Source organism: Caloenas nicobarica, chromosome 2, assembly GCF_036013445.1.
Source record: "Caloenas nicobarica isolate bCalNic1 chromosome 2, bCalNic1.hap1, whole genome shotgun sequence".
NCBI lineage: Eukaryota > Metazoa > Chordata > Aves > Columbiformes > Columbidae > Caloenas > Caloenas nicobarica.
The window spans coordinates 20249882-20276964 of record NC_088246.1 but is presented as its reverse complement, the minus strand read 5'-3'; the positions used below and the strand labels follow the sequence as shown (position 1 = coordinate 20276964).

Sequence of the window (27083 nt, the reverse complement as noted above, 5' to 3'; positions counted from 1 at the left end):
TACAACATAAAGGTATCTTTTGTACCGTCATTTCAGAAAACATCTCCAACATGAGGTCACTGCTGCCCTTATGTACTTCAGAAGAGAGAATACTACTTTAAGTATTGTTAACTAATAAGCTACTTTCATTTCAGGTACCTGAAGTCCTGAATATACTCAAAATTGAAGATTACTTGTATTTTATTGCATTTTAACCTACTTAATCAGCAGGTCGTCTTAAACAACAACAAAACAAACCCTAGAGTTAAGCAGTAACGTAATTTTTATATGGGGCAATTCACTCTAGAAACCCATCTCTTCACTTCCTCCTTGCTCCGAAGCCTCCGGCTCTGAATTCGTCCTCTTCCCGCTTCCCTGCCACCAGATCCCTGCTTGCTGGGGCTCCAATTTGCCATGAGCTATTGGATAGCTTTTTCTCCACTACCATTAATTTAATGTATTTAAAATCCACAGCAAAATGCATTGGCTAGGTGTCTACAAAGTGTGAAACATCACGTTTGTTGTATTCATCTTTTCTGACTATTCTGGCAGACAGAAGCTGCTTTTTGAACAGGAAAATCTGAAACCTGTTACACTGACTTGTTATCTTAATATCATAAAAATGAGAAAATGACACCTTAGAAAGATTATAAGTAGTCTTATTTAAAATCCACCTTGCATTCCCTGATCTGTATTCATTAGCAGTGACAAAGGTATTTAAAACAAATGGGTGTATTCAAAGGAAATTAAAAGAAAGAGCATGTGAAATTAAAAAAGTTATTCTGGTAACTGATCTGACAACACTTACGCTGGATGAATATCAGCTAAATTTTACAGTTCATAGTATTAGATTTAAAACCACAACAGTGGTCAAGTCTACCAACATCTATGCTTCTAAATTACAACCATACCTTTGTTACTTCACCTTAGTAATTTCGGGTATCCATTTATATCATTTTCCAGTGACTCAAAAAAAAAGCTCACTCAATCCAAAAAAGTAATTACACTGTTCCCCCAAATTTAAATGACATGTTAATATTTCCTATGAAAACATAGCATTGCCTATTTGAGATAAAACCACTTTTGTTAACAGATTGATTAAAAGACACTGATATTCCTAATTAGATGTATTATAGCATCTCTCCCCCATCATTTATTCTGGTAGTTTTGCTTAACAAGAACTGCTGCTGAATTCCCTAACACATTAAGATTAACATCCATTTAAAATATGTTCATATTTTTATGAACTTATGACATTAAATTTGCCTCCAAAGAGTAATTTTTTAATATATGCATAGATATATTGTATATGCTTGAGTCAGAAAATCCATAAGAACAAGTACTACACATCTGATTCTGCATAATAACACCATCAAGAAAAATAAAATAACTTAAAATCATTACTATTACCTGGAATAGCTGAGGTAAAGCTTTCACAGTGAGACAGAACCATATTCCCAGTTTGCATGGAAGCAAATCATGCCACTGTGGTTTGTCCAGTACTCTGCAGTCAAATAAAATTGTAAGTTTTTCATTACTGCCACACAATGTTAAAGTCAGAACCTTCCCATTATCCTTTAAGATGACTAGCACTTGTCCACTCCTACAAAAATGTGTAACTACATAACATTAAAGATACATTTTGAATATTTAATTCAAAATACATAACAGCTAACTTCTAATCATCACTGTATTTTAATCTCTTAAAATGGGCTTTTCTTCAAGAAAATAAATTCGTGAGCCACACAATCACTTCAGTTAAAAAACAAAAAAAACCCCACCAAACAAACAAAAAAACCCCAAACAAAAAAAAAAAAAAAACAAAAAAAAGGGGGGGAAGGGTGGGAAGAAAAAACCTCCAGCTTCAACCAAGTGTTCACAAGTGCTGACAACCAGATATGAAGACTGTAGCATAAACAAAACAATACATAAAAATTAATGTCATTTGCAGTTCACTGGAGCATTACTCACTGATGTCATCAGGAAAGACGACAGGCAGAATGGTCTCTGATCTCCATCCTGCATTGATCCAGTTCATGCCCCTGCTGTGTGAACTATTTAAATACTTTATTTCTGTCTATGAATCAATAGAAGAAATGGTGGTATCTTTTGGAGTGTCCTGAAAGTCACTATTTCCCTACACATTTCTTAATAAACAATGGTGTCAGAAGCCTTTACCAAGACACTTAAAATTAAGTTAACCAGATAAAATCCACTAAATCAGGCAAGCATTAAAAACCTATAAAATCCCCTTGCTTGGTATGGTAATAAGCTAAAGCTTAGATAAATTGAAGTTTTTAAATTGTAATCAAAGGCAAAAATCTTCAAAGATGGAAAAAGTTGTAAAATCTTCTAAAATCAACTTGTAAAAATAATACCCCTCTATAAGCCCAATACCATTAATTCAGCCTCAATCTTTCAATTGTCGTTGATCTGCTGAATAAACACCGCACATTTATTCACAAATCAAAACCTGAAAACACATCTAAACTGGCGCACTTTATATCAACAATGACTGTTAGTAAAAACAGTTCTTTTTTCCTCATAAAATGTTTCAAAGATGCAACAAGAAAACGATAGAACTAAACCAGCAGCTGAGAAAATGTTTTAAAATGCAGAAACCAGGAGAGTTCCTTCCCACCTTTCAGTTTTGTCAAGAGCAGCAAGTTTGGTTTCATCTGCACTCCTGCCGCCTGTTTTTTTCTTCTTCTCTCTCTTTTTTCTGCTAAGCAGTTCATCCTTGAGGCAGAAAGAACGACGGTTACAGGTTATCATTAACATGTAAACCACAAATGTTACTGGGACTCTTCTGTGAAGGGTAAACAGTAGAGTAGCATTTATGCAAATGTATCTAGGGGTCCTACATGATTAAGTAAAATGATCTATCTTAACAATAACTGTTGCCATGGTATCCAGTCTTTAAACACACATGAAGTCCAGTTCTGTCACTCATGTGTATCTCCATAGCAATCAAAGTTTTCTAAGAGGAGAAAGCATTCAACTTGCCTCCTTTCTCATTCATCAACTTCAATAATGCAGTGGAAAACAAAACAAAAAAAAAGAGTAAATACATGCTAATATATGAATATTTCTCAAGTTATTTTTGGGGGGGGGGGGGTTAGTGTACTAAGTGCAATAGATTTTTATATGACAAAAAATGAAGCAATCAAAAAATAATGTGGTTTATACAGCTTACCAATGCCTATCTTGTTAACAAAAACCCAAAACAAAAAAAGCATTTAGCTAAGAACAAAGGCAAAGCAAGTATGACTTTTAAATGAATAAAAACTGGTTATTTTTAAACAACATTGACGAAAACCACAGACATAACTACAGTAGCATATGATTCTGCATCAACAGATGACAGAAGAGTTTTTATTCCTTTTGTTCCTTCCAGTTAAAAGTGAAAGAACCAACTCTTGCTATTTATTACCAATTCTAAAAGAATTAAGTAGTTTTTAGATTACTATTTCTGATATGTTGAATATCTTATTCTATTATCACAATTTTAAATATAATCCTTTTAAAATATGAAAAAATCCAAATTCAAAACAGGGGAAGTAGTAGAGATCCCTATAAAATGCCAACTTCTGCAGGAAATTCAATACTAATAATTGAAGCAAGTTTGATTTATTACCAATACTTACCAGCTGTTTTTCCAGGTAGATTGACCAAACCACAGCATAATGACCCACTGTGAGTATAATGAACAAGAGTAATGCCAGCTCAGCATTGCTCATTTTTCTCACCCGCCTGTAGTAGAACACAGGCTGTCGCCAATCTGGTAGTCCATTGATCAGAATATCATCATACCTACAGTAGCAAATATAACAGGCTTTCATGGAGAGTTAAAAATGAAATAAGCCAAACCATCCAATTATAAACCAAAGCAAATGATAATCCACAGACTGTCTGAAAAACACATATACACAAGATCATATAGTATTTTTTTTTTTTTAAATAGAGCAATGCCTTGTTTTGTCAGCTGCTAGGCTTGCACCTGGAAACAAACAGAATCCAGAACCAAATGCTGGGGAAACGTATCTAGTCTTTTGGAGAAAAAAATTCAATTGCTCCTGCAAAACACCTCCCCCCGCCCAGTTCATTCACTTCTGAAATAACAGACTTGTAGAGATGTAGATGTGTTCTACCTGCCTAGGAACCAGTGGGCAGATCTCCATGACAGAAGCAAATAACAAACCACAAACTACTAAACAAGTAGCAAAGAGCAAAAGTCTCAAACACCAGAAACCTTTTTTTCTTTTACAAATTAAAAGCACAAGTGTGTGGGGGAGGGGAGAGGTAACTTCGCTTTTGTTTTGTCCTTTAGTAGGACGGAGTTCATTAAGTAAAAATGCTGCCAGACTTAACATCCATTCTGTGTCAAATATGGGTTTAACTTAAAGGTTTGATTTCGATGTTAGAAAACAAAGTTCCCCACAGCGAGATGATTTTGATTTTCTATTTGAAAAGCTGTCTTCAAAATCAATTTATTTTAAAACTGTTTAATTTTAGTAACACTACGGACTGAACAGAAACCACTTTAGGAAAATTTGTCAGTTTTTCTTCACATAAATGTCTTGAAACATCTTAGTGTGTCTGGGGTCTGTTATTTACAGTATGTTATCATTAATTAAAAAATAAACCACAGACATGCAGAACAGATTCTTCTATTTGTTAACTTTTCAGAGTAAAGTTTCAAACAAAAAAATCTCTACAGCAAACTCAAAAACCTGTATGTTCAAGATGCACAACCTGTTAATCTTAAATTGAACACAACTCATTACACATTCTAATCACACTGTTTCCAGAATTAAATCTGCACTGAAAGGCCTAATTTGGTGCAACACATTGACCAAAATATTTTAATTAAAAATATTCTGAGTTAGTCGCAGGCCTAATTACAGGAATAGAAATAGGGCCTATATTGTCATGCAGGTCAGTAGAACTCAGTAGTAGGTTTTTCTCAAGTAAATTGACCGATCCAGGAATAATAGCGCAGCTGCTAAACTGCCAGTCTTGACATGTAAATCAATTTAAATGCAACAACTGCACTAGCTACTTTGATAGTTATTAAATTGATACCTTGGAGATGCACTAAAAAAAATTTCAACAAGCAAATTCATTTTTTAAGCAGAAGAAGAGGCAATGGTTTTCAATTTAAGAAATATACTTTAATTCAGCACATCTAAAAAAGCTCACTTCTGATAAAATATTTGTTCAAGTTGACGCGCTTATTTCTATGCAAAAGATTTAACACTTCAGGATTCTGCAGTGTTCTGAATGCTACCAGAAGTACAATTCATATTAGAAAATTTTATCTTCTATGACAATTATGAGAATACTAAGATTAATATTCATTATTGTAAAATTCAAAGTATTAACTTGCTTTTCTCCCAGTAGGTCAGAATGGATTAACTACTGATGCCTTAACACAAACTCTGTTCAGAAAAAGTGCTTAGGATGTTATTCCAAAACTAAAAGTTCTACTTAATTTTTTGTTTAGTAATTAAGTAGAAGTTTTATCAGTTAAAAATAATGCATTTGCTAAACATTTTATTGTTTGAATACAAGAAAATATTTTAGAAAGAAAACCACATTTAAAACAAATAACCTTGATGACAAGATTTCACAAAAGATGCTCTTTCTTTGAAAGCTTCAGAGAAATATATGTAGAATCAAGAAAGAATTGTTTTAATACTACTACAAATGTATTAAGCATTTGCCTTTCTTATATATTAAGGCTTGTTAATTGATGTACTGAACATGTAGCTACTGATTAAATAAGGTCCATATATGCGAATGGTGACAACATAGTAGTATGTAAAACACAACTGCAGACTAACATTTGGCAACCATGTTCTGTTCCAAGTTATCTGTTAAGAAAAAATAAATTAAGACAGCAGAGGCTCTTGCATTAAACACTTTAAACAGCACCGTGTATTTACTAGGCCATGTCTGCTGTTCGGAACAACAGTCTCCAAGGATTAAGTCTCAGAATCAATGCTCTATTGATTTTACTATCAATGAGCATTATGGCTCACACGACTGGCCATTTTAAGGGAAGATAGCTTCTATTATAACCCACTTTTTAGAATATATACTGTTAAAAGATAAATCACTGCTTTCAATAGTAATTAAGCTGTGTATTTGAAAAATAAAGATATCAATGATTTTTAGGTTTTCAACTGGAAAATGATCCTACTGAAACTCAGAAGCTTCACATAACTTTTAAACCTTGATTTCTAAATTTAGGATGTGGTTTAATTAAAAGCATGTTTCTCATTAAATTATTTCTTTATAGAAATCTATATTAACTATGAAAGAGTGTTAATTCATGTGCATCAAGAACTACATTCAAAATCTAATTACTAAGCATTATTCTTTTGGCAACCTATATTAATTCTTACTCTATGTAAGAAAAAAAAAAATCAAGCTGAAAAGGAAAAGTACAGTATTTTTTCCTCAGATATATGTACACAGAATACAGCAAATCTTTGACACATGAGTATGCCTGCCAGTTGTCTCTAAAATGTCGCAGCTGGCAAGCTAAAAAACCCCAAAGCACCAGTACAAAAACAAAAAGACAAAAAACAAATTCCCATGTATAACTTAAGCTGAATCTTTATTTTAAAACTCAGAAATCCATACATTACTTGTTAGTCTCGTACTAACAAGTAACCAATTGAAAGATTACTAAAATCTCATTCTTCTGTAAAGTTTCATGAATTAGTTTTTAGAGCTCTCTGCAGAATCAATTACATTGCCAGAAAAAAATAATCCATTAAATGTAGTAGCTAATTACAGTATCATCTATTTTAATATAATTATAATTTACTTTTCCCTTTAGGAGAGCCATTGCATTTCATATTTCAAACACTTCCAGAGATCTGATCTCATTTATATACTATTACCTTGAATTAATGAGATCTATTCTGAACTATGGGAAGACTGCACTGGTGTTTTTTATTTTGGGGACTTTTTTTCCTCAAGCTGTCAAAGACATCCAGTGCAACATCAGCCAGAACAATTTATACCTATGAATACAGACATTTAATTATAATGAGAGCTAAGATAAACATCTTTCTTACTCTAAACAAGTGTATCTTGATTCCTTTGCAAATGCTTCCTGTAATCAAGCCCACATTGTTAAAGAGCATAGGCCTGGTAGGTAAAAAAAGCTCCTTAAAATGGTAACGAACAATGAAATTAAAATCTAAGATTTTTGCCTAATTACAATTAATAGAAGTGCGTAAAACGATCTACTTTTTCATAAATTAAAAATAATCAAAGGCTAATAAAATATATCATCATCAACTTGATTCACCAATAAATGCCCTAAAGTAAAGTGTATTTCAGGAAATGCACCTATCTCTACATGCCCTAAAGATAAACTTCTCTGTAGAATTTCACACACGCTGCAGCATGTATGTAAAGCAAAGTATTTTGTTCTGCGGCATGTATGTTTAATGTTAATCACTACCACATTAAACTACGCTGCATGTATGTTTCATGTTAGAACATTTGAATGTTTTGATCATTTATCAAAGTGTGTACCAGCAAAGTACTAGCACCATAATATTACTATATTCAATAGTACTACTAATAATATTAGTATACTTTACAAGCAACTATGTAACTTTCTCAAAAAAGCAAACCACATTTTAATTATAAAGCCTTGTATTATAATTGTCAGTAGAGGAACTATAACATTTTAAGAAAGGCTTCTGCCATCAGATAAAAGTAGAAATTCACTGATAAATATGAAAATACAAAGATTTAGAGAAATAATTACATGTCACTGTTCAACAGATCTGTCTTTTTAGAATGCTGTTTCTGCACGCGCACACAAACAATTAACACCTCTGACATTGACCAAGACATGGAGGAAGGGTGTAATTAGATCCAGTTTTACTATTTCAAAATGAGTTAATCACTCTACTCATACAGTGCAGGACCTTACTCCTGCCACTCCTGGTTGCACTCTCTGCACACCCAGCAGGCCCTTTTGTGATGAACACCGAGGCAGGTACAGTTGACTTCACCGGGCAGAGGAGCAGACACCCGCAGCTTTTCGCAGGGTGCTGCAATCCCATGCCCCAAACCATTCAGGTGTCCAGTTGTGAAGGGATTCCCAGCTAAACTGCCAGAATTCCTCAGGAACTAATTTGTAAGAAACAGAACTGATTTCCATCCCATCCCATTACATCTTTCAGTTATTTTAGAAATAAAAACTACTACACTGCCAAGGGCTCGGGGAGGGGGGCAAGAAATCTGGCAGAAAGCCTTGTTACGGCAGACCCAAACAGGTGTCTCTGGAATCAGGACAAAACTGAGTTGATAAGCTCTGAGAGACAAAGGGTACAGTATAGTTTCTACTCACTGCATGGGCATGACAGTAAACTTTGAGCCTCTTCCCCTAGGTCCACCAGCTCACACAGCACATAGCCAAATATCAACATTTTGGGAGATCCCAAAACCAACAACTGTGCCCTTTCCTTTGCCATATGGTTGCAAGAAACCCATAAGGTACCTTACAACAGGAACAATATTACAGGGGAGCAGCTCCTAGCACGCTTGCTTAGACTTGTCTTAAAGACATGCTACAAGAACGCCTTGCAGGGTCCAGAACAGACCACCCTCCATTTACAAGCTCAACTGAGAGTTTATAATTAGGCTGTAATAAGTCAAATCAATACAGGTTTTCTCAAAGCAATGAGACCATATAGCTGTCCTACTCTTTATGTTATTTCTAAACGCCGCATATTATTTCCAGAAAATTATCTGAAGGTAAATATTATCTATTACATTTATATTTAATCAATTATAGAAGCAATATCAACCGCACTGTGCAAGAAAAATACTACATTGTCTATGTACAAAATAAAGTATTGGCAATGAAATCGATCTAAGCTAGAACAACCTACTACTGCTTTACCTTCTCATTTCTAATCACAGTGCTGCACTAATTAACAATTTTCTCACAAACAAGCTGGGTAAGTTAGTCACATTCGTAACACATACAAGGCTTAAAAACATAATTTCTACACGCTACTGCATGACAGTTCCATGCAAAAAGCTGCTATTACAGCTGCAAAGAAATTCCTAGAAGTTCCATGCTGGAAATAGGTTCAAGAGAGGCAATATCATGAAGTGAATGTAAACAATGTTATAAACAAAAAGGTGGGAAAATTTTTGGGAGAACTCACTTTTCAAGTTGTCTGAAACCATTTAACTAACAGCTCTTTTTAAACTTTCATTGAGTAGAACTTCACAATGAAATTCTCTTGTGAGAGGTGAAATTAAAATAAAAATTTCCAAAGGTACTTCTATGAACTACATTTTCATTACACTTCAAGTGAGGATTACCAAAAAGTAGATAATCTGTACTATAAATCCTGGACTCCTGCCAAGAAATCTACAAAGCCAAAAACCCTTCAAGAAACGTCTCACGAAGCCCTGCTTAAAGACTTGTACACCGAAAGATGATTTACTAAAACCCCAAGCCAAAAGCAAAACTCTTTCAGTTCTCCTTATAACCATTAGTTTTAATGGTCATCCACTTAAAAAGCCAAAACAAAACAAAACTCAAAATAGTCTTCCAGAAGGCAGATCAGCCCCAGGTTTTCAGTTCTTAATCCTACTCTCATTCTTAATCCTGTTCCCTTCAGGTACTGCTGGACCTGCTCCTGAAGCATCAAGGACCAACTATCATTTCTTTAAAAAATTAAAATTATGCTATGTATATCAAAGTTTACAGTATTATAGATAGTACATCTGAAAGAAAAAACAACAACCTAAGCAGCAGAAAACAATGCTGAAGAAGGCAAACATTGGAAATAATCCCTAAATATAATGCAAAAAACCTTTTATTTATATAGTGAGATATGAACGACAGCTGAATGAGTTGCCTAGATTTTCAACCACAGCCTTAATAAAACAAGCAATGATAATTGACACAACTGAACAAAAAGTGATGAAATTGTTAAGTGTTAAAAAAATGCTCCAAATGACAGCTAGTTTTTAAAGTTCTTTCAAATACTAGTTTTAAAGGAGAATAATCAGTATGTCACACAAAAATATACACCGGCTTCTCCTTTAAGTCACATACAATGTTTAATAAAAAAAATAGGAATGACAAACTTAAATTATGCAAAAAGTCACCTGAAGAGTTGCAAGTAAGACAAGCAGGACTTTAATATACCACTGGCATGCATGCTTTATTTAAGAACCTGTGCAAATTAACTCACCTCTGCCTCCTTTCTTCATCCTTTAAAACCTCATAGATGGCCACCAACTAAAACAAAACCAGAAAAACACACAGAGTTTACTTTAGGACTGAGTTTATAAAATCTGCATAGTAGTACCACTTTTAACATTTGTCAGCTAATGAACTTTGCTAGTTTTTGCTTTTCCCTACAACACTAAGAAGCAAACTCAGTATGCAAAAGAAACAGTGACATATTCATATACAAAGTGTCACGAGATATACAAACAAGTAACTTCTACAGAAGACCTTTTTTCCTCCTCACAGTTATCAGTGTCTTGTCTCAGATACACCTTAAAAATAAAAGGTAGCATTTGTTTCATCCTACAGATCTCACTGAAATTAAGTAGCCTGTATTTAGTCATCAGAAGTATATTTTTAAAGGTAGAGCTAATTACAAGTCTCATGGTTTCATTCTGTAAAGATTCAAAAGGTGAAAAATCAAAAAGTAAAATGAACTGTTTTCATTAAATTATGCCTGCACATGATTCACATTGAGAACCGAACAGAAATTTTTCCCACTGCTTTTGAAAAGACTATTTATAAACAGTCTTACAAATAGTGCAAAACATATTTTCCTCCTAAGAATATAAGTCTAAATATTACATTCAAATTATTTTTAATACACAGGTAAATACTAAATCAGAGTTATTCATCAAGTTAATTGCAAAAAACTGTACTTGTTTTAAATCCATCTACATCAGGAAAAACGTAATTCAATGTTCAACTTAGTCATTTCAAAGGTGTACTACTGTTCTTACTAAAATGACATAATAAAAAAAGAATTATTCTATTTTCCCTAAAACTTCTATTGCCACGCATTGCACTTACTTGCCTAAACTGTGTTTCTGCATTTTCATCTTTATTCTTGTCTGGGTGTAAAATTAGCGAAAGCTTTCGATATGCTTTCCGAATGTCTGCAGACGAAGCATCCTGAAAAAGGAAAACAAAGCAAACTGTCAGAAACTAATTCCCAGAACTTTGTTAAGACGTGAAGAGTGGCAACCAAGTGCCGGAACTACAGCAACGTGATTTGAGATGTCTCACAATCCAACCATGCAACCAGCCTAAATGACTGAACAGTCATTCAGGTCATCTCTCATCTTCCTTCATTACCATACATACATCACAATGATATTTGCCAAAACTTCCAAACACTTTCTTGCTTAAAAACTAACCCAGGTACCTTATGCACTATTTAAAAGTTCCTATAAAAACTGAAAATGATTGCATCTGCATATGTTCAAGACAGACATCATTTCAGCAAATTATCATGCTCAATTTCCCAAACTCAGGACTTGCTGTGAACTCTTCCCTTATTAATATTAACATGTAATTCACCACTAATAGGACTTCCATTCAACTTCAGCTTCACCATGTCTAAAGAATTGCATTTGTCTAAAGTAGCTTCAAATTGCAGTCTTGAAGCTATACTGTAGCACTGACATCAATCTGTACCTTAATCTTTATCAGAATTGCGCACATTTTAGGAGAAAAATATCAAACTCAGAACATAAAATGCATAAATGATGTAAGAACTTAGCTGCAAAATGTACAAATTTCTGAATTAATGACCACTATTTAGTACATGCTATAAAGGTATCCAGAAATAGAAAATTTTGAGAGTTGTATTATATAGTATATAGGTGTTACACTCACCAGAAGATCCACAAAGCACCACATTTAAACAGAATTACTTGCATTCTATTACTAACATGTCCAGGGCAACATTTTAGAACAACTGTTTATCTGACAATTTTTATTTCTTCATTTTATATATATTGTTCCCCAGTACATTCTCTCTCTCAAAATTACAGTGTCAATAGGGATTAAAAAACACCAAAACCCAGATTTGAATTAGCTGTGAGAGGAACAGAGCTGAAATAAGATAATAATTAATGCAATACTGTAATTAGTCTGTCAGGCTTTTTATTACAAATAATTATTTTCATTTCAAAATTTTCAGTGTATACAAGTTTGGGCCAGGAGCAAATATTAGAGAAAGATGGGAGGAGGGGAAGGGGAAAAGGATAGAGCAGGGAAAACCGCATAATTTGAGAAAATTCAGCTTTGAAATTGTATTTTAAGAGAGCTAGTACTATCCCCTAATGCAAGACCAGTATCCATAATCTCTTGTCTGTCAAAGGAAGATGCTTTTATTACTCACAGGGAACATCTCTCCTGAAAAGACTGCATATGCATTTTTTCATTTTTAAATTTTCTAACAGCTCCTTCTAAGGCATGTGCCCACCAAAGCAGAATTCCTCAGGTTAAGTACCAGCTTGCTTCCAGCTTGATTACTGCCAGCGAGTTGTTTCATACTGCCATTGTTTTATAGGTTTATTTTTAACTCTTGGTTAAGGGGAAGGAAGAGACAGTGACTAAATATCTCTTCTAAGCAAAAAAGAAACATTAAATTCTTGAGATGTAGACATAACAGTATTACATGAAATAAGTGTGAAAATGCAAAGTAAATAAATCTTTTATAAAGTAAGGATTAAGACCATGATAACCTCAAGAAATGACTACATCCAGACCATGTCCTTTGGATAAACCACCATCTTATTCCTTCTCTACCACACATTTAGATGTGCGTGGTATTATTTTTGGAACACTCCCAATGGACAGTTAAAAACATTATGAAAGCATATTAAAGAGTTTCCCACAGTATTCTTCCAGTAACTTCAGACAACAAACAAGCAAAAAAAAATACAGTGTTTTTAGTTGTATCCAAACAATTTAAACTTTTATTAGGCAGCAGCACAATTATTTGTGTAAATGGTCAGGACAAAAGGTAGTTTATCTGTTTCATGCTTAAGAAAAGCAAGAGATCTCAACTCTGTAAGAATAAAGTTGCTTAAATATTTATGTTGCTTTATCTTCAGAAGTTTAAAATATATATATATATAAATCTACAAAACCAGATCATTCATTTTAGTTACTAGAAATAATCTAGAGATTATTTTGTTTCTCCTCATGTATCAGTCCAGTCAGCCACTTCAAAAACAATGTGGAATTGTCTTCAAAACAAAATATAATATTTCAACACTACTATAGCAAATAAAAATCAGGAAACAGTTTACTGGCCGTGGTTTTAGCTAAACCTTGAAAGTGATGTCTATGAATATATCAGCTAATTGTAATTAACCCCCTAAGAGGTTGAAAACAGGACAATAATACCAATAAGTAATTAAATATGGGACGTTGCTGTACATGATTTAATTACAACTAGTCCATATAAATTTCTAAAGCAACAATAAGTCTGCCTGCTAACCAGTTCTCCACTGTACTGTCAAACACAACACAGGAAAATGTTGTATGTTCCAAACGTGCTGGAGACCACTCTCATATATGTCACTGCTGTTCAGGAGGAAAAAAGGCAATACTACATAACATATGTTTTGAAAAAAAAAGCATAATATAAGCACTTATATCAAAAGAGAATGCAAAATGAATGCTCTAAACTACGTAGAACCTGCTCAGCTGTCAGCTGCATAGCTAGAAAAAAATGCACATAGTAGACAAGTTAATGAAGAAAAAGGTGTTCTCAGAAATACCAAACTGCAAGTCTATGTTTAGGCAGGCCATGGTTTGGCCTCTTATGCATGCAAATATGCAAATATTCATGAGGGAATTTCTTAAATTGCTAACACTTTACTGAACAACCAGAGTGTCCATGTGTCTAGTTACATGACCTCTAGGCATAAGTTAAAAAGTTCCACCTTTTACACTTTTTCGCATAATCCCCTACATTACAAACAAGTATTTTAGTATACAAACAAAATTACCATCTGAAGGAATCAACAATACCTCAGAAGTTAAACACATTTCTTAAGGTACTCTGTTGGAATTTGTAATTTTGGTCTAAATGGTGATATACAACAGTTTCCAAAGGCAGGGGAGAAGAGGAGACATTCTTCTCACTATTTATGACATTTACTTTTGGCAGCTTGTTCAATCACGGCAATGAAAAACATATTACTAAATTTTATTTTACTCAGCATCATTTTCATGTTCTCTAGTACTACCAAGAAGAGTTACAGAATCACGGAATGTTAGGGATTGGAAGGGACCACACAAGATCACCTAGTTCAATCCCCCCACCAGAGCAGGAACACCCAGATGAGGTTACACAGGAAGGCGTCCAGGTGGGTTTGAATGTCTCCAGAGAAGGAGACTCCACAACCTCCCTGGGCAGCCTGTTCCAGTGTTCTGTTACCCTCACTGAGAAGAAGTTTCTTCTCACATTTAAGTGGAACCTCCTGTGTTTCAGTTTGTATCCATTGCCCCTTGTCCTATCATTGGTTGTCACCGAGAAGAGCCTGGCTCCATCCTCATGACACTCACCCATTACATATTTATCAACATTAATGAGGTCACACCTCAGTCTCCTCTTCTCCAAGTTAAAGAGACCCAGCTCCCTCAGCCTTTCCTCATAAGGGAGATGCTCCACTCCCTTCACCATCTTTGTTGCCCTACGCTGGACTCTCTCCAGCAGTTCCCTGTCCTTCTGGAACTGAGGGGCCCAGAACTGGACACAATATTCCAGATGCGGTCTCACCAGGGCAGAGTAGAGGGGAAGGAGAACCTCTCTCAACCTACTAACCACCCCCCTTCTAATCCACCCCAGGATGCCATTGGCCTTCTTGGCCACAAGGGCCCAGTGCTGGCTCATGGTCATCCTGCTGTCCACCAGGACCCCCAGGTCCCTTTCCCCTACACTGCTCTCTAACAGGTCATTCCCCAACCTATACTGGAACCTGGGGTTGTTCCTGCCCAGATGCAAGACTCTGCACTTTCCCTTGTTATATTTCATTAAATTTTTCCCCACCCAACTCTCCAGCCTGTCCAGGTCTCGCTGGATGGCAGCACAGCCTTCTGGCATGTCAGCCACTCCTCCCAGCTTGGTGTCATCGGCAAACTTGCTGATAGTACACTCAATTCCCTCATCCAAGTCACTGACGAATATATTGAATAGTACTGGTCCCAGTACTGACCCTTGAGGCACTCCACTAGACATAGGCCTCCAACTGGACTCTGCCCCATTGACCACGACTCTCTGGCTTCTTTCCTTCAGCCAGTTCCCAGTCCACCTCACTACTCAATCATCCAGTCCACACTTCCTCAGCTCAGCAGCGAGGATGCTGTGGAAGACTGTCAAATGCTTTACTGAAATCAAGGTAGACCACATCCACTGCTTTGCCATTACCTACCCACCTGGTTATGTCCTCATAAAAGGCTATGAGGTTGGTTAAGCATGACTTCCCCTTGGTGAAGTTGTATCATTAGACTAGAAATACATAAGAAAAAACAAAGAAAGGATTTTTTTCACAACGCGTACAAAAATAATCTCAATAGGCATTTGCCTTTTATTTTTATAAAATTAGATCCTTGCTGAAAATGCATGAAAATTCAAATCTGGTCTCCTTCTCTGTCTATACAAATTCAGACTCCCACCTACAAAGTTCACATGCACCTTTACAATAAATAGAAAAACCGGTGTAGTACAGTACACTACTCCATTGCCTTCCATTCTTAATGTAACTATGATTACTAATGAAGCTAAAAAAAAAAATGCCTCATTGAGGTCCCAAGACAATTCTTGGTGAACACATAACATACCAGATATTGCCATAGGCAAACAGTGATTAGGTCAAAGGGAAAAAATAATCAATGTCTACATAGTTTTCACTTACCAACACATACAATTCAAAACCTAAATTGTTCCCTTGAGTGCAATGCAGTTATACAACAAGACTTAGTTACTTACAATTTAGCAACTGCTTCTAACACAGTAAATGTGCTCAATTCATCTTGGGCTTTAAATATGCCTGCCGATGTCTTCAAATAGGTGGCATTATCTTTATTAGCAATAGGAAGGCATGTGGTCCACAGGACCAAGTATACAGACAAAAATCACATTTCTATTCAATTGCTGTTTGTCCAATCAGCTGTTAATGGGTGAAAAGAGGATGACATCGATATACCTGTTTCATTGCAGCGCTGCTGAATAACTGTGTAAAATTTTCCACAGCACGTGTTACTGAAGCTATACGTCAAACAGAAGTGACAACTGTATAGAGCACCACCTGACTGTATTTCAAATGTGAACCTTACACCTGTAAACAACCTCAGTGCAGGCAGGCCTTCACGAGGCCTTTTACAGGCTTCCCAAATTATAAATCAACCGTATATAACCCAAATGCATATGGTTTCTTCAACAAAATATTCCATTCAGAACTTTTGTGTAGAAGAAGGAGTATAAGTCACTACTTCCCTTTTGGTAACCATCAGGTATACAAGTCAAAGGAGAATAGCACAGAAAAAGAAACAAAAAGTAAGCTTTGTAAATACACAATCACATATTTTTCTTCCGTGATTTGAAACTGCAGAATGCACAGGCTGTCCCACAAAATTCCACAAAACAAGCAGAGGCCAGCTGTCTATTAAACATTGTGTCACCATTGCTACTTTCTACCTGGTTGTTTTCATGTAAAGTCCACAGAAAACTAATATCCCTAAGTGTCGGAGACCAAACAAACATGACTGTATGCCAACAATTAAATATCCACAGACCTCATTCCTTGAGCAACATCAAGGAACACAGTGTGACCCATCATGTCTCATTCTCATATGGGGACAGAACAGCAACCACTGATGCTCCACAACCCTTCTCTAGGTAATTCTTAGGACAGAAACCGCATAGCTGTGACTCGTCTTCCAACCCGATTCTCACCCCCACTTTGGTTCAGCATAGACCTCTTCAACCTGCTTGAAGGCCATTCTGACTCTGGAAAATTACCACAAAAACTGTCTAATTCAATGGCCTTCATTCACTCTAGACTATCTGCTTTTTTTTTTTTTCCTTTATTTTTTTCCTTTTTTTTAAAAAAAAAAAAAGTAAATGAGACTGTCTTAGAAACAAAAAAGTCCCTCCATCAGTACCGATAGACTTAAATGTCATAATACATATCTTCTGTGCACAATCACAAGCATCCCTGTTTCCTTAAACACCTTTTTCAGAAACTAATTTCCCTTCAAAAAAAAAAATCAAAACACAAACAAAACACACCTGCATGCTGTTCCTACACACAAAAATTACTCAGCAGCACCAAGAAGAAAAGCAACAGCTACCTAAAGCAGACACACCCATAGCCAACATGCTTGCTCCTCTAACAGCAGCAACAGCACAAGACAATGAAATAAATTAATCTTCAGCCATATCAAACTTGATTAAAATACCACTCCCATATTTGTTTCACATGCATCCACTGCAACCTGGTCCTAATTTAAGCTCCCATAACCAGATTAGTTCCAAGAAGTACACCTGAGTTTGCAAAATTTGCACTTGGAAAAACATCTATGAAGGAAATAGAGCCTTGTAGCAAATTCCAGAGGTGGGAAGGACCTGCTGGCAATCCTGAAGAATATAACTCTAGGAAAGAAAAGCAAGTATCTCCCAGAAGACCAAGCGTTATCTCTGAACTTTTATAGTTAACAGATGCCAGCCGAGTTTTGGCTCAAATTCCTTGCTGCATAACCTTTGTTCGATTCACCCTTTATTTTTACTGAACTTCTTTTTAAGACATACACCTTTTTCAAGGATGCAAAATGAGTTAAATTCAAATTTGCTGCTTCTCTACAGATGAATGCTCCAAGTATACCCCGGCAGGAGGAGAGATATGCTCTGCTGCAAACCAAGCCATGTGTCTCACAACATTCCGTTGATTTAAACTGAATAACAGCACAGCAGGGAAATACGTAGGAACTAAAAATAATGCTAAAAAGATGTTTTAATGCTTTTTTATGTTGCTAAGTTTTAAAGCAATTCATGAAATGAAAATGAATACAAACCAGCACAATGTATTCCTGTGAGCTTCTGATAACTGGCACAATCCCTTCACTGGCATGTTTGTTTCCAGGGGAGTGTGTCAAATGAAAGAAGACTCTGTTTTCAGCCTAGCATGCCAAATGAATGAAAATTCTGCTGCCTCATGCTTGAGACACCAAAAAAAGTGTTCACCTCAGCACATGTGCACAATTACACAGGCTTACGTTTTCTTGACCAATTTGAACAGCAGTATTTACATGTAATTTTTTTCTTCTGTTGAAACTATTTTAGCCTTTTACCTTTTTTACTCTGATTTTCAGAAACTGATTATTTAGGAAAAATTAGATTGCCCAAGAGAACACTGTCATGTATAACCATAAGTTATGATTTAACATGAGCTTTGTCTCTAAGATGCAGAGAACACCCAATGACTCTCAACATTTTTAGAATTACTCTTCACATTCAAAATGGAGAAAAGCTATCAAACAACAACTGAGGACATTATTCAAGCCAATACTGACTAATACAAAATCCTGCTACTGTTATAGTTTATTTCCATTTAATTTTTCATTCTGGTAGTTCAAAATGAAGGAATGAGTAGGTATCCTTTATTTATTTCACATTTTTCCAGGAATACTATTACATATTTATTTTTATTCCATATCATATATTACATTTATTGTTTACACACTTATATATGTTATATACACTTTTATAATACTGTTTTATTGATTTATGTATACACCTGTGTATATTCCCTTTTAGACTAAAGAAAGTTGTTTCTAGGGAGTTCTCTTGAAAATCTGCCTATTGGATCAGAGATTTCCAGTCTACAGCTCTCAGCTAAAATAATATGTACAAAATTCCTGATCCTTCAACATATTTACAGGAACTAAACTGCTACAAAGAAAGACCACTGTTTTTACAGTCCAGGTTGGCAAGGAAAGCAAAATGTGATGTCCCCTGCAGCGCGTTTGTTAGGGAAGTTTATTTTCCCTGGGTTTCCTGCAGCAAAGACTCGTAGCATTTCTTGCTCAATGCCTTTGCCCCAGACAGCACAGCCCCCTAATTCACCAGAGAGGTGACACTACACCCAAGGACAGCTGAATGCGGCCCACACTCACCGCTGAGGAGCATCAGCATAAGGCAGTGAAGATTTTTGAGTGTTGGATCTGACAAGCTCCAATCCTTCCTACAACGGAAGGCTAAATATATGCTGCTATTTTATATCATTTTCTTGCTACATTTCAGCTTTAGTATGTTTCCAGCTTCTTTCAAGAGGATAAGGAAAGAAAAGAAATTAGAGAATCAGCAAGGCTACATCCATGCCGGGCCTTGAAAACTTCCTCCTCTTGCTTATCCTGTTCTCATTACACCCTTTCACCAGAACTGACATTACTTACCCATACGTTCCTACACACCTAGCCTGTCTCTTCAAACAACTGCTTCACAGATCTCAATTTAAGCGTAATTTTTTTGGAGGGAGATGACTAATGACCACAGACTTCGGTCTCCCCAAAAAACGCTTGGGCTACTAATTACTGAATTCCTGTCTCGCCTGAACTGTTGCTGTCACTTCTGTGACTATATCTTTAATTGACTTGTAAGCTCTAAAACTCTTCATATTTTTGAAAGGTGTTTATTACTGTCTCTTCTGATGTCCAAAAATGAGGAAAGGGCATATGAGAGATAGGATATAGAATGTATGGCTGAAAAGAAAATACTATAAAGCCATACAAGAAGCCAACAGAGAACAATTATCTTCAACACAGAAGTTTTCAAAAACCTACCCATTATCTTATGCATTAACACAACATTTACATGGTGAATAATCCCCACAGGCATCCACTTTCAGAATAAACATTAACTATTTATTAGGAACCTCCTCAGCCCTATCAGCAGTGAAGGACACCAATTTATATGCCCATACATCCACACAAACGCATCATATATATTTTCATAGACACACACAGACACTAATAAAAAAACCACACGTAAACAAGTGTACCTCCCCAGCAGACCTTGATGTTTATACAATGCTCTAATTTGTAACTGTTGCTCAACTTCACAAAGTATTTTAAGAACACAGTTAAATAAAAGCTGTTACATAAGGTAGGAATGAATAGACAGTGGTTGTTTTCTTATCTTGACTTAAGTAATGTTTTTTAATACACAACGTTTTTAAACAAGTGACAAAAACTAAGCTTCTCCTGCAGGTGCAAAACAAACTTGAAAGAAAATAAATCATACCTTGAATAGTTAAAGTGTCTGTCAAAAATGAAAAGGTGTATCAAACAAGACTTCATGAGGTCTGTCCCAGGTCCACTGATACTCAATAATTTAACCAGCAAGTTGAATTACAGGATCACTATTAAACTAGTAGTTAATGCTAACCTGGCAAAACCTACAAAGATGCTGTCAAAGAAAATTAGAATTTCAAAAGATCTGGACAAACTGGAGAACTGCTCTTAAAAAAAAAAAAAAAAGTTGCTTTATTTCCTAAGTAAAAAACTAATGATGTACATCTGGACAGAATTCATCAATTGCACAAACACGGGACAGAAAAAAGCAGTTAAACAGAAACGATCAGTGAGTCACAAGCTTAACATGAGTCAGTGGCACGATGCTGCCTCTCTGTGCAGCACAGCCCACCGCGACACCAGCGGTACGGCAACGAGCAACCGTGCCATTTCACACAGCAGCGGTAAGACCTCAGCAGATTGCTGCGTCCATTTCAAACAATGCGGTTAAAGAAAGCTATAAGGTTGTTCAGATGATAAGCAAAAAAAATCTGAATAATAAGAGGTCTATGAGAAAAACAATAGTGACTTGTTCAGAGAAACTCAAAGAACGAGAGTGACTTAAGCCTAAACAAAAGGCAGCTGACACAAGGAAATAACATCTTCAGATACATAAAAAATAGCAGTAAAGAAAAACTGAATAATTGCCTTGTCTGATCTATCAGGCCTAAGCAGTAACAGTCAGGTAATAGCACAGGAAGATTCAAGTTAGGTACCAGGAAATTTCCTAGAAGCATCACTAGCGTATCACTGGAACAGACAGCTGAAGCCTCCTTTACAAGCAGTTCTTACACACATTTTTCAGGCGTGACTTAGATTTAACCAGTTCTGTCGCAGCAGGATATAGCAGGTCACTAACAGTCCTATATTTTAGAAATTAAATATACTTTTGATGATCAGTTTAATAATTACTCTAAAAATATTCCAACTGGATTTACTGCATCTGTTTATGTAGTTTAAAAGATCCCGGCTGAAAGACAGTATTCTTGTCGCTCTGAGGATGACAGATGCTCATGCTGGAAGAGAAAGAGTCAATGAGATTTTCACAAAACCTAAAAGGGCTTTGAAAGGAGTGGAGAGTACCAAGAGGTGGCAGGAAACACTTCTTTGCTATGAATTTGACGTCCCAGGAGGCCCTGCTCTATGACTTGGACCGCTAGGCATTAGGCTTATTTTCCTGTTACACAGCAGTTATTCTGAACTACTAAGAAAGTCATTCTGTAGTAGATGACCACTAATAAGTCATACACATAATTTGAGTTTAGCGTACCTTCTCCATCCATTATCAGCTTTAGACTTGAAAGGTAACACAGAACAGATATGATCAGCAACATTCCTTGAGAAGGTCAGATTAAAAAAAAGACTGAACTGAACAAGAAAAGCAAGAAAGAACTTCTACAAATATAATTAAAAATTTTTAAATTAAACTCTTTTTCAAATGTTCTGTATTTAGTTTATTATAAGTACATACTTAATTCCTGCAACATGAACACCTAAAATGAGGATATGGTACAGCTGCTGTAGTAAACCATATTCAGGCACAGCAGTTGTAATTTCTTGATTTATGACAGAAAGCGGAAGCACTGCTTTTAAAATCATATATATATTTATTATGTGTTTACAATATATTTATATATTTTAATAAATATATTTAACATATTTTATATTTGCTTCCATCCTCCTTGTTTACCTAGCTTCTGTACCATAATATGATCTTTCTGAAGGACTCGTTTTGTAGAAGCAATGTTATTTCTCTTAGTTTAAGGAGGCTTAAAAATAGCCTTGTCTCCTGAACTTGAGCTTTGAGATCTAGGTGTACCCGAGTCTGCAGTCTTTCATTTGTTTGTTTGTCCTTCTAGAGCCTGGAAGAAGACATGAAGCTTTACTGAGATCAAGAAGTTTTTCATCTCTCTGCTACAAAATCCACATTGTTCAGTTTGGATAAGTCCTTAATACCTTTCTCCACAAAATAACCATAGTTAAATGAAAGGCATGAAAAAAGATGTGTGAGGTGGTTGTATTCTCCACAAACAAAATCATGTCAGGGGAACATTACTTTCCTCCTCCTTCACGAAGTTGTTCCACCATTTATTTTTGGCATATGGAACAGAAAATGTTTACAAATCTTGAGACCTAAAAAAAAATTTAAAAAAAAAAAAAAATCCTTTCCTTTTTTTTTTTTTTTTTAAAGCCTCAAACCCAACTGATCAGAAGTGGCGAACCACTGCATATTTTTAACTAAATATGCTTCATTACAGACTACGTTAAGGTAACTTTGAGATTATATAGTAAAACCTCTGAAAGCCCTAAAATACATTTACAACCTGTATTAATTTATTCAAATTCTAAGATGCTTTTTCCAAATGCATTGCTTTAAATAGCGAGGTTTACAAAGAACTACCAGCAGTATTTATCAAATTCATTCCCTCTTTATTTAGAATACTTTCTACTGAAATAGTAAGGATTTAGCCCTACCCGTGATGTAGGAGAGTTGCATAATGATCCCTTTATACTCATTAACTACCATTTTAATGAGCTATTACTACCTCGGGACTCGGAAGACCTCAGGGAGGTTGTAACATGCCACTACCTATATAGTAATTCACTGCTGACTTAGTACATAGCCTCCTTGAAAGAATATAGGAATGCCCTCCATCACCCTCTGCAGCACAGATGCCAGCGTCAGCAAAATTTCTGTGTGTAAGACACATCCAAGCCTAAAACTTAACAAACACCTCAGTTAAACTCCAATGAGCTTAACAGATTACCTCGTACTGTGGCCCACCACTTTCCTAAGAGTTATCACGCTCCTAACAAAGTGACCTGAAAGCAGGAGCATTGCCTGACTGCTGCAACTCACAGTTTGATGGCATAAACCATGGCAAATCTGACAACGGGCCAGGGCAGAAGGCAGGGGACACTAACATCCCAAAAGACTATTCGCAAAACCTGCCAGAGTCTGCCTTGGCCATAAATTAGTCAGGCGATGTTTAAAGGTACCTGGATAAAGAAATCAAGTTTAGCATTAGGTACCATCAATTAAAATTGACACAGAAAAATTATAAGCAACTGAAAGCTAAATAAAATTCAATTTTTAAAATTGTGCCCATATTAAAAGAGCCACATACATGCAACGACTTGTGATGGAACTGACTTGAAGACAGCCCTTCATTCACTAGCAATTTTGTACGGAAATTTGGTATTATGGTCACTAAAAATGCTTATCTGACATTATTTCTAGCGAGAACGAGCCAAATAATCCTTAAGGAAGATAATTACCTCTCAAGATTTATGGCAGCTGTGGGCAGATACTGTTACACACAGTGGCACACTGTTCCCTGAATTGCTCTCTATGATTTTCAAATCAAAACATTTGAACTGAACCACAGAGGCCCAAGTGAGAGGCAGAAAGATCACGTCCCCGCTTTTCACAAAGCCATTCCCTGCAAACACTTACTGCTCTTCTCTTCCAGTACTACCTTGAAGGCATCGTTTGCATCAGGGAAGGAGGGGAGTAATTCACACTGCTGCCTCCCTCTTGGCCTGCAAGAGCTGGAAGAAGAGCAGAAGACAGATGCTACCTAAATTAGGAGACCCTCACAATGGGGCACACCCCTACAGAAGCAGCCCAGTTAGCAACGGGTAGAGGCACCACAAATGTTGCTTCTGCTCCCTCAGCAAGGCTGCAGCTGAACCAGACGCTCTGAAAACCCAGCCAAGTCCAGAAGAGACAGAGGGCAGCTCTGCACAAGGAGGAAGGAAATGCTGAGAAGGTGAGTGTGAAGTAAACACTTCTCCTGATCTACTTTAATCGTTCTCCATTGAGGTGAGTGCAACACCCAACAACCTCATCTACTACAAAAGCTGGTGGGTATCAGATACATCTATGTCACTGCTTCTCTGCTTCAGCAAAAACAAGCCTTTTTTGCTGGGAAGCTAAATAGCTTGTCACCACCATCAGAGGGCTAAGAGAGGCAAAGTAATAGCTCTTACTCAATATTCCCTCTGAAGTCACAAGTGAAATAGATTTGGAAATGCTCCCTGCTCCTGAGAGAAAAATAAGTGGCAAATGTAGAGTCAGGTTTTTAGCCACTGATATTAAAAGGCAGCAGTTGTATGGAGTGTATTTGCCTCCCATCACATTTCATCCACTCCTAGAGACCTATTCACAAGTCACAACAGCAGAGTTGGAGCTGGACAGCTGAAAAGAAATCTCTTGCTTCCTCCATCCCTATTTTCACTTTCCCACCATCACAAGCAGAAGTAACAGATAAGAGGAATTTTCTTCTGAAACTTGTATTTTAAGGATAGCTCCTCAGTCTGGAGGCAGTACAGAGCAAGACAGGGAGCAATAGCCAACTGCAGGAACTACAAAGTTGGGTGAGAAGAGTTGGTAGCAAGACAAACATTGCAAAAGGAGAAAAGACCAAAATAAAGGGGAAGAGTATGCCTTTTTCGATGTGTGGGAAAAAGAAGAATGAGCAGTTGAGTGAGCAGCAATGAAAACTTGGCACAGGTTACATGCCATTAACTATGCTACCAGAAAATCTGTTTCAGCCAACTGACCGCAGAAGATAGTGACTATTACCAATTCATTTACTTGCCTCTCAACATGGGATTACAGGATTACCGGCATCAAAGATAACAGTGAAAGATAAAACTGTGGTCCTGCTGCCTCAAGTAGAAACACTGACAAATGCGGAATATTTCAAGTGCAAAATATACACGAAAAGTTTTGTGATCATGGGACTTAAATGAAACTAAGGTAAACCCTAACATGGGTTCTGCCCCAAGTTTTCAAGTTATACAGTCAAGACTAAAAGAAACATCAACAGGCAAGCAAGAATATATTTAGTAGGTAACTTCTGACACAGGCGGAGAGGAAAGTAGTGAAACTGTAAATCCACAAGCTACTACATAGAAAAACAAACAAACAAACAAACATTCTGTTACTTACAACCCTACAAGTATCAATAATAGGTCAAAGACACATTTGCCTCTGTCTCATAATCCCAGCCATGGAATCAAATCCAAGAAATAAAAAGATATTCCATCAGGTGCAATTTCTCCCTCTCATAACTTGTATTTTTTGGAAGGAAAAAAAAACCCCAAACACAAAACAGTGGTGTCAGAAATTTGCAAAACTATTTCTGAAAAAAAAAAAAAAAAAAAAAAAAAAAAAATCAGTCATGGTAAGTATCACAGGCCAAAATAAAAAAAAAAAAATTTACTGCAGGGTGAAGAAACTGAGGAAGAAAGGAAGAAGGGGACTAAAATTAGTCTGTTTCCTCATCTAGTTCCCTCTTCCAATTAATCCCATACAAACCCAGAGCCAACTTTAGGCAGATGCCAGCAGCAGAAGCTGTATACCCTGTGGCAATGTCGACAAAGAGCAAGCTGTTGGCAAACAGACTAAAAAGATAAAAATTTTTGGTCAAGTTCTATTTTTGTTCTTTGAATCAAGAGAAAGAATGCTATCTGGGGTTTTTTTGGGTTTTTTGGTGCGGGTTTTTTTAAGTAGCAAGAGGAGCTATTGTTAAAAAATTATGAGATTGTTAACAGATCAGATTTTAGTTTAAATATAAAAAAAAATTTACTGTTGAAAAATTAAGGGATAACAAAAACATGATAAAGATAATACACGCTACAGACAACAATGAGTATTTTGAACAGGTAAAGGAGACTTGGGAAGAACTCGGTGGTTCCCTGAAAAGGAACTACAATCTGTCGGCATTACTCCTGCCGCTTTGTCTTTATGCAATGCACAGAAGATGACTGCTTACTCAGTGAGCAGCTATTCAGTCTTTTTCTCCACACATTTTTCCATGTGTGGCCTCATCTGCTCTTAACTGCATGCTGTTCAAACACGTTTGGAAGCCGTGGTTATTTGTTTTGAGGCCCATCACAATGGCATCGGAGTTCATCAATAATATTATTCACCATTGTAATATCTTAAGAGCCAAGCGTGCATTACTTTCCTTATTTTATAGATTACAAAATGATACACGGATTAAGGTAAAATATTCAGTAATCTCAAGTGCTAATTTTACGTCAGATATGATTTTTCCAAGTGCTTAGTATCAAACAACATTCCATACATTCAGTGCACAGACTTTAATCGACTTCAGCTGCAGCTGCAAACCCTCAGCATTTCTGCATATAAGCCCCTAGTATCTCAAATTATGCAACCAGAATTGCAGAGCACTCAAATCAATTAGTCACCACTTGGGAAAAGTTTCATTTAAACGACTTGCCTAGCATCACATAGGAATTCTGTGGCAGAGAGAGGAACAGAACCCAATCCTCAAGGGCACTTTCCGTCTGACTGGCTTACCCATGGAACCTTTTTTTTTTTTTTCCTCCTGCAATCTTCTCCCCCACTCTCTACATACCCTCAACATCTACAGGTTAAACAGTTTTTACAGACAACAGTCTCTTTCAATACATAAGCCTGAAGCTGCACTGGGGCCAGATCTCTCCCTGAGCCTGAATAAGTAAAGACCCTGTAGAATATAATGTAGTGAATTAAAAATCATCACAATGAACAAGCACAAAGAAACCAAATTAAGATTTGAAACATTCTGAAAACCGACATTCCCTAATTTTATAGTATGCAGTCCTGGAATTTGTTACTAGTCTTTAAGAGCAATATTAAGGTACATGGCTTTTGTACAAAAAAGACAGAGAAACAAGTAGATTCAAAAAG

At 36.2% G+C, this 27083-nt stretch overlaps 1 protein-coding gene across 1 annotated transcript in view; it reads right to left on the bottom strand.

Annotated features, from left to right (window-relative positions):
- Window positions 1-27083, bottom strand: part of DNAJC1 (DnaJ heat shock protein family (Hsp40) member C1) — a 107841-nt gene that overhangs the window by 56329 nt on the left and 24429 nt on the right. The window contains exons 2-6 of the mRNA XM_065628847.1: window positions 11078-11179; window positions 10230-10276; window positions 3627-3792; window positions 2621-2718; window positions 1390-1483 (exon numbers count right to left, since the gene is read on the bottom strand). Of these exons, the coding sequence (XP_065484919.1) occupies window positions 1390-1483; window positions 2621-2718; window positions 3627-3792; window positions 10230-10276; window positions 11078-11179 (507 nt within the window). The remainder of the gene's footprint in view (window positions 1-1389; window positions 1484-2620; window positions 2719-3626; window positions 3793-10229; window positions 10277-11077; window positions 11180-27083) is intronic.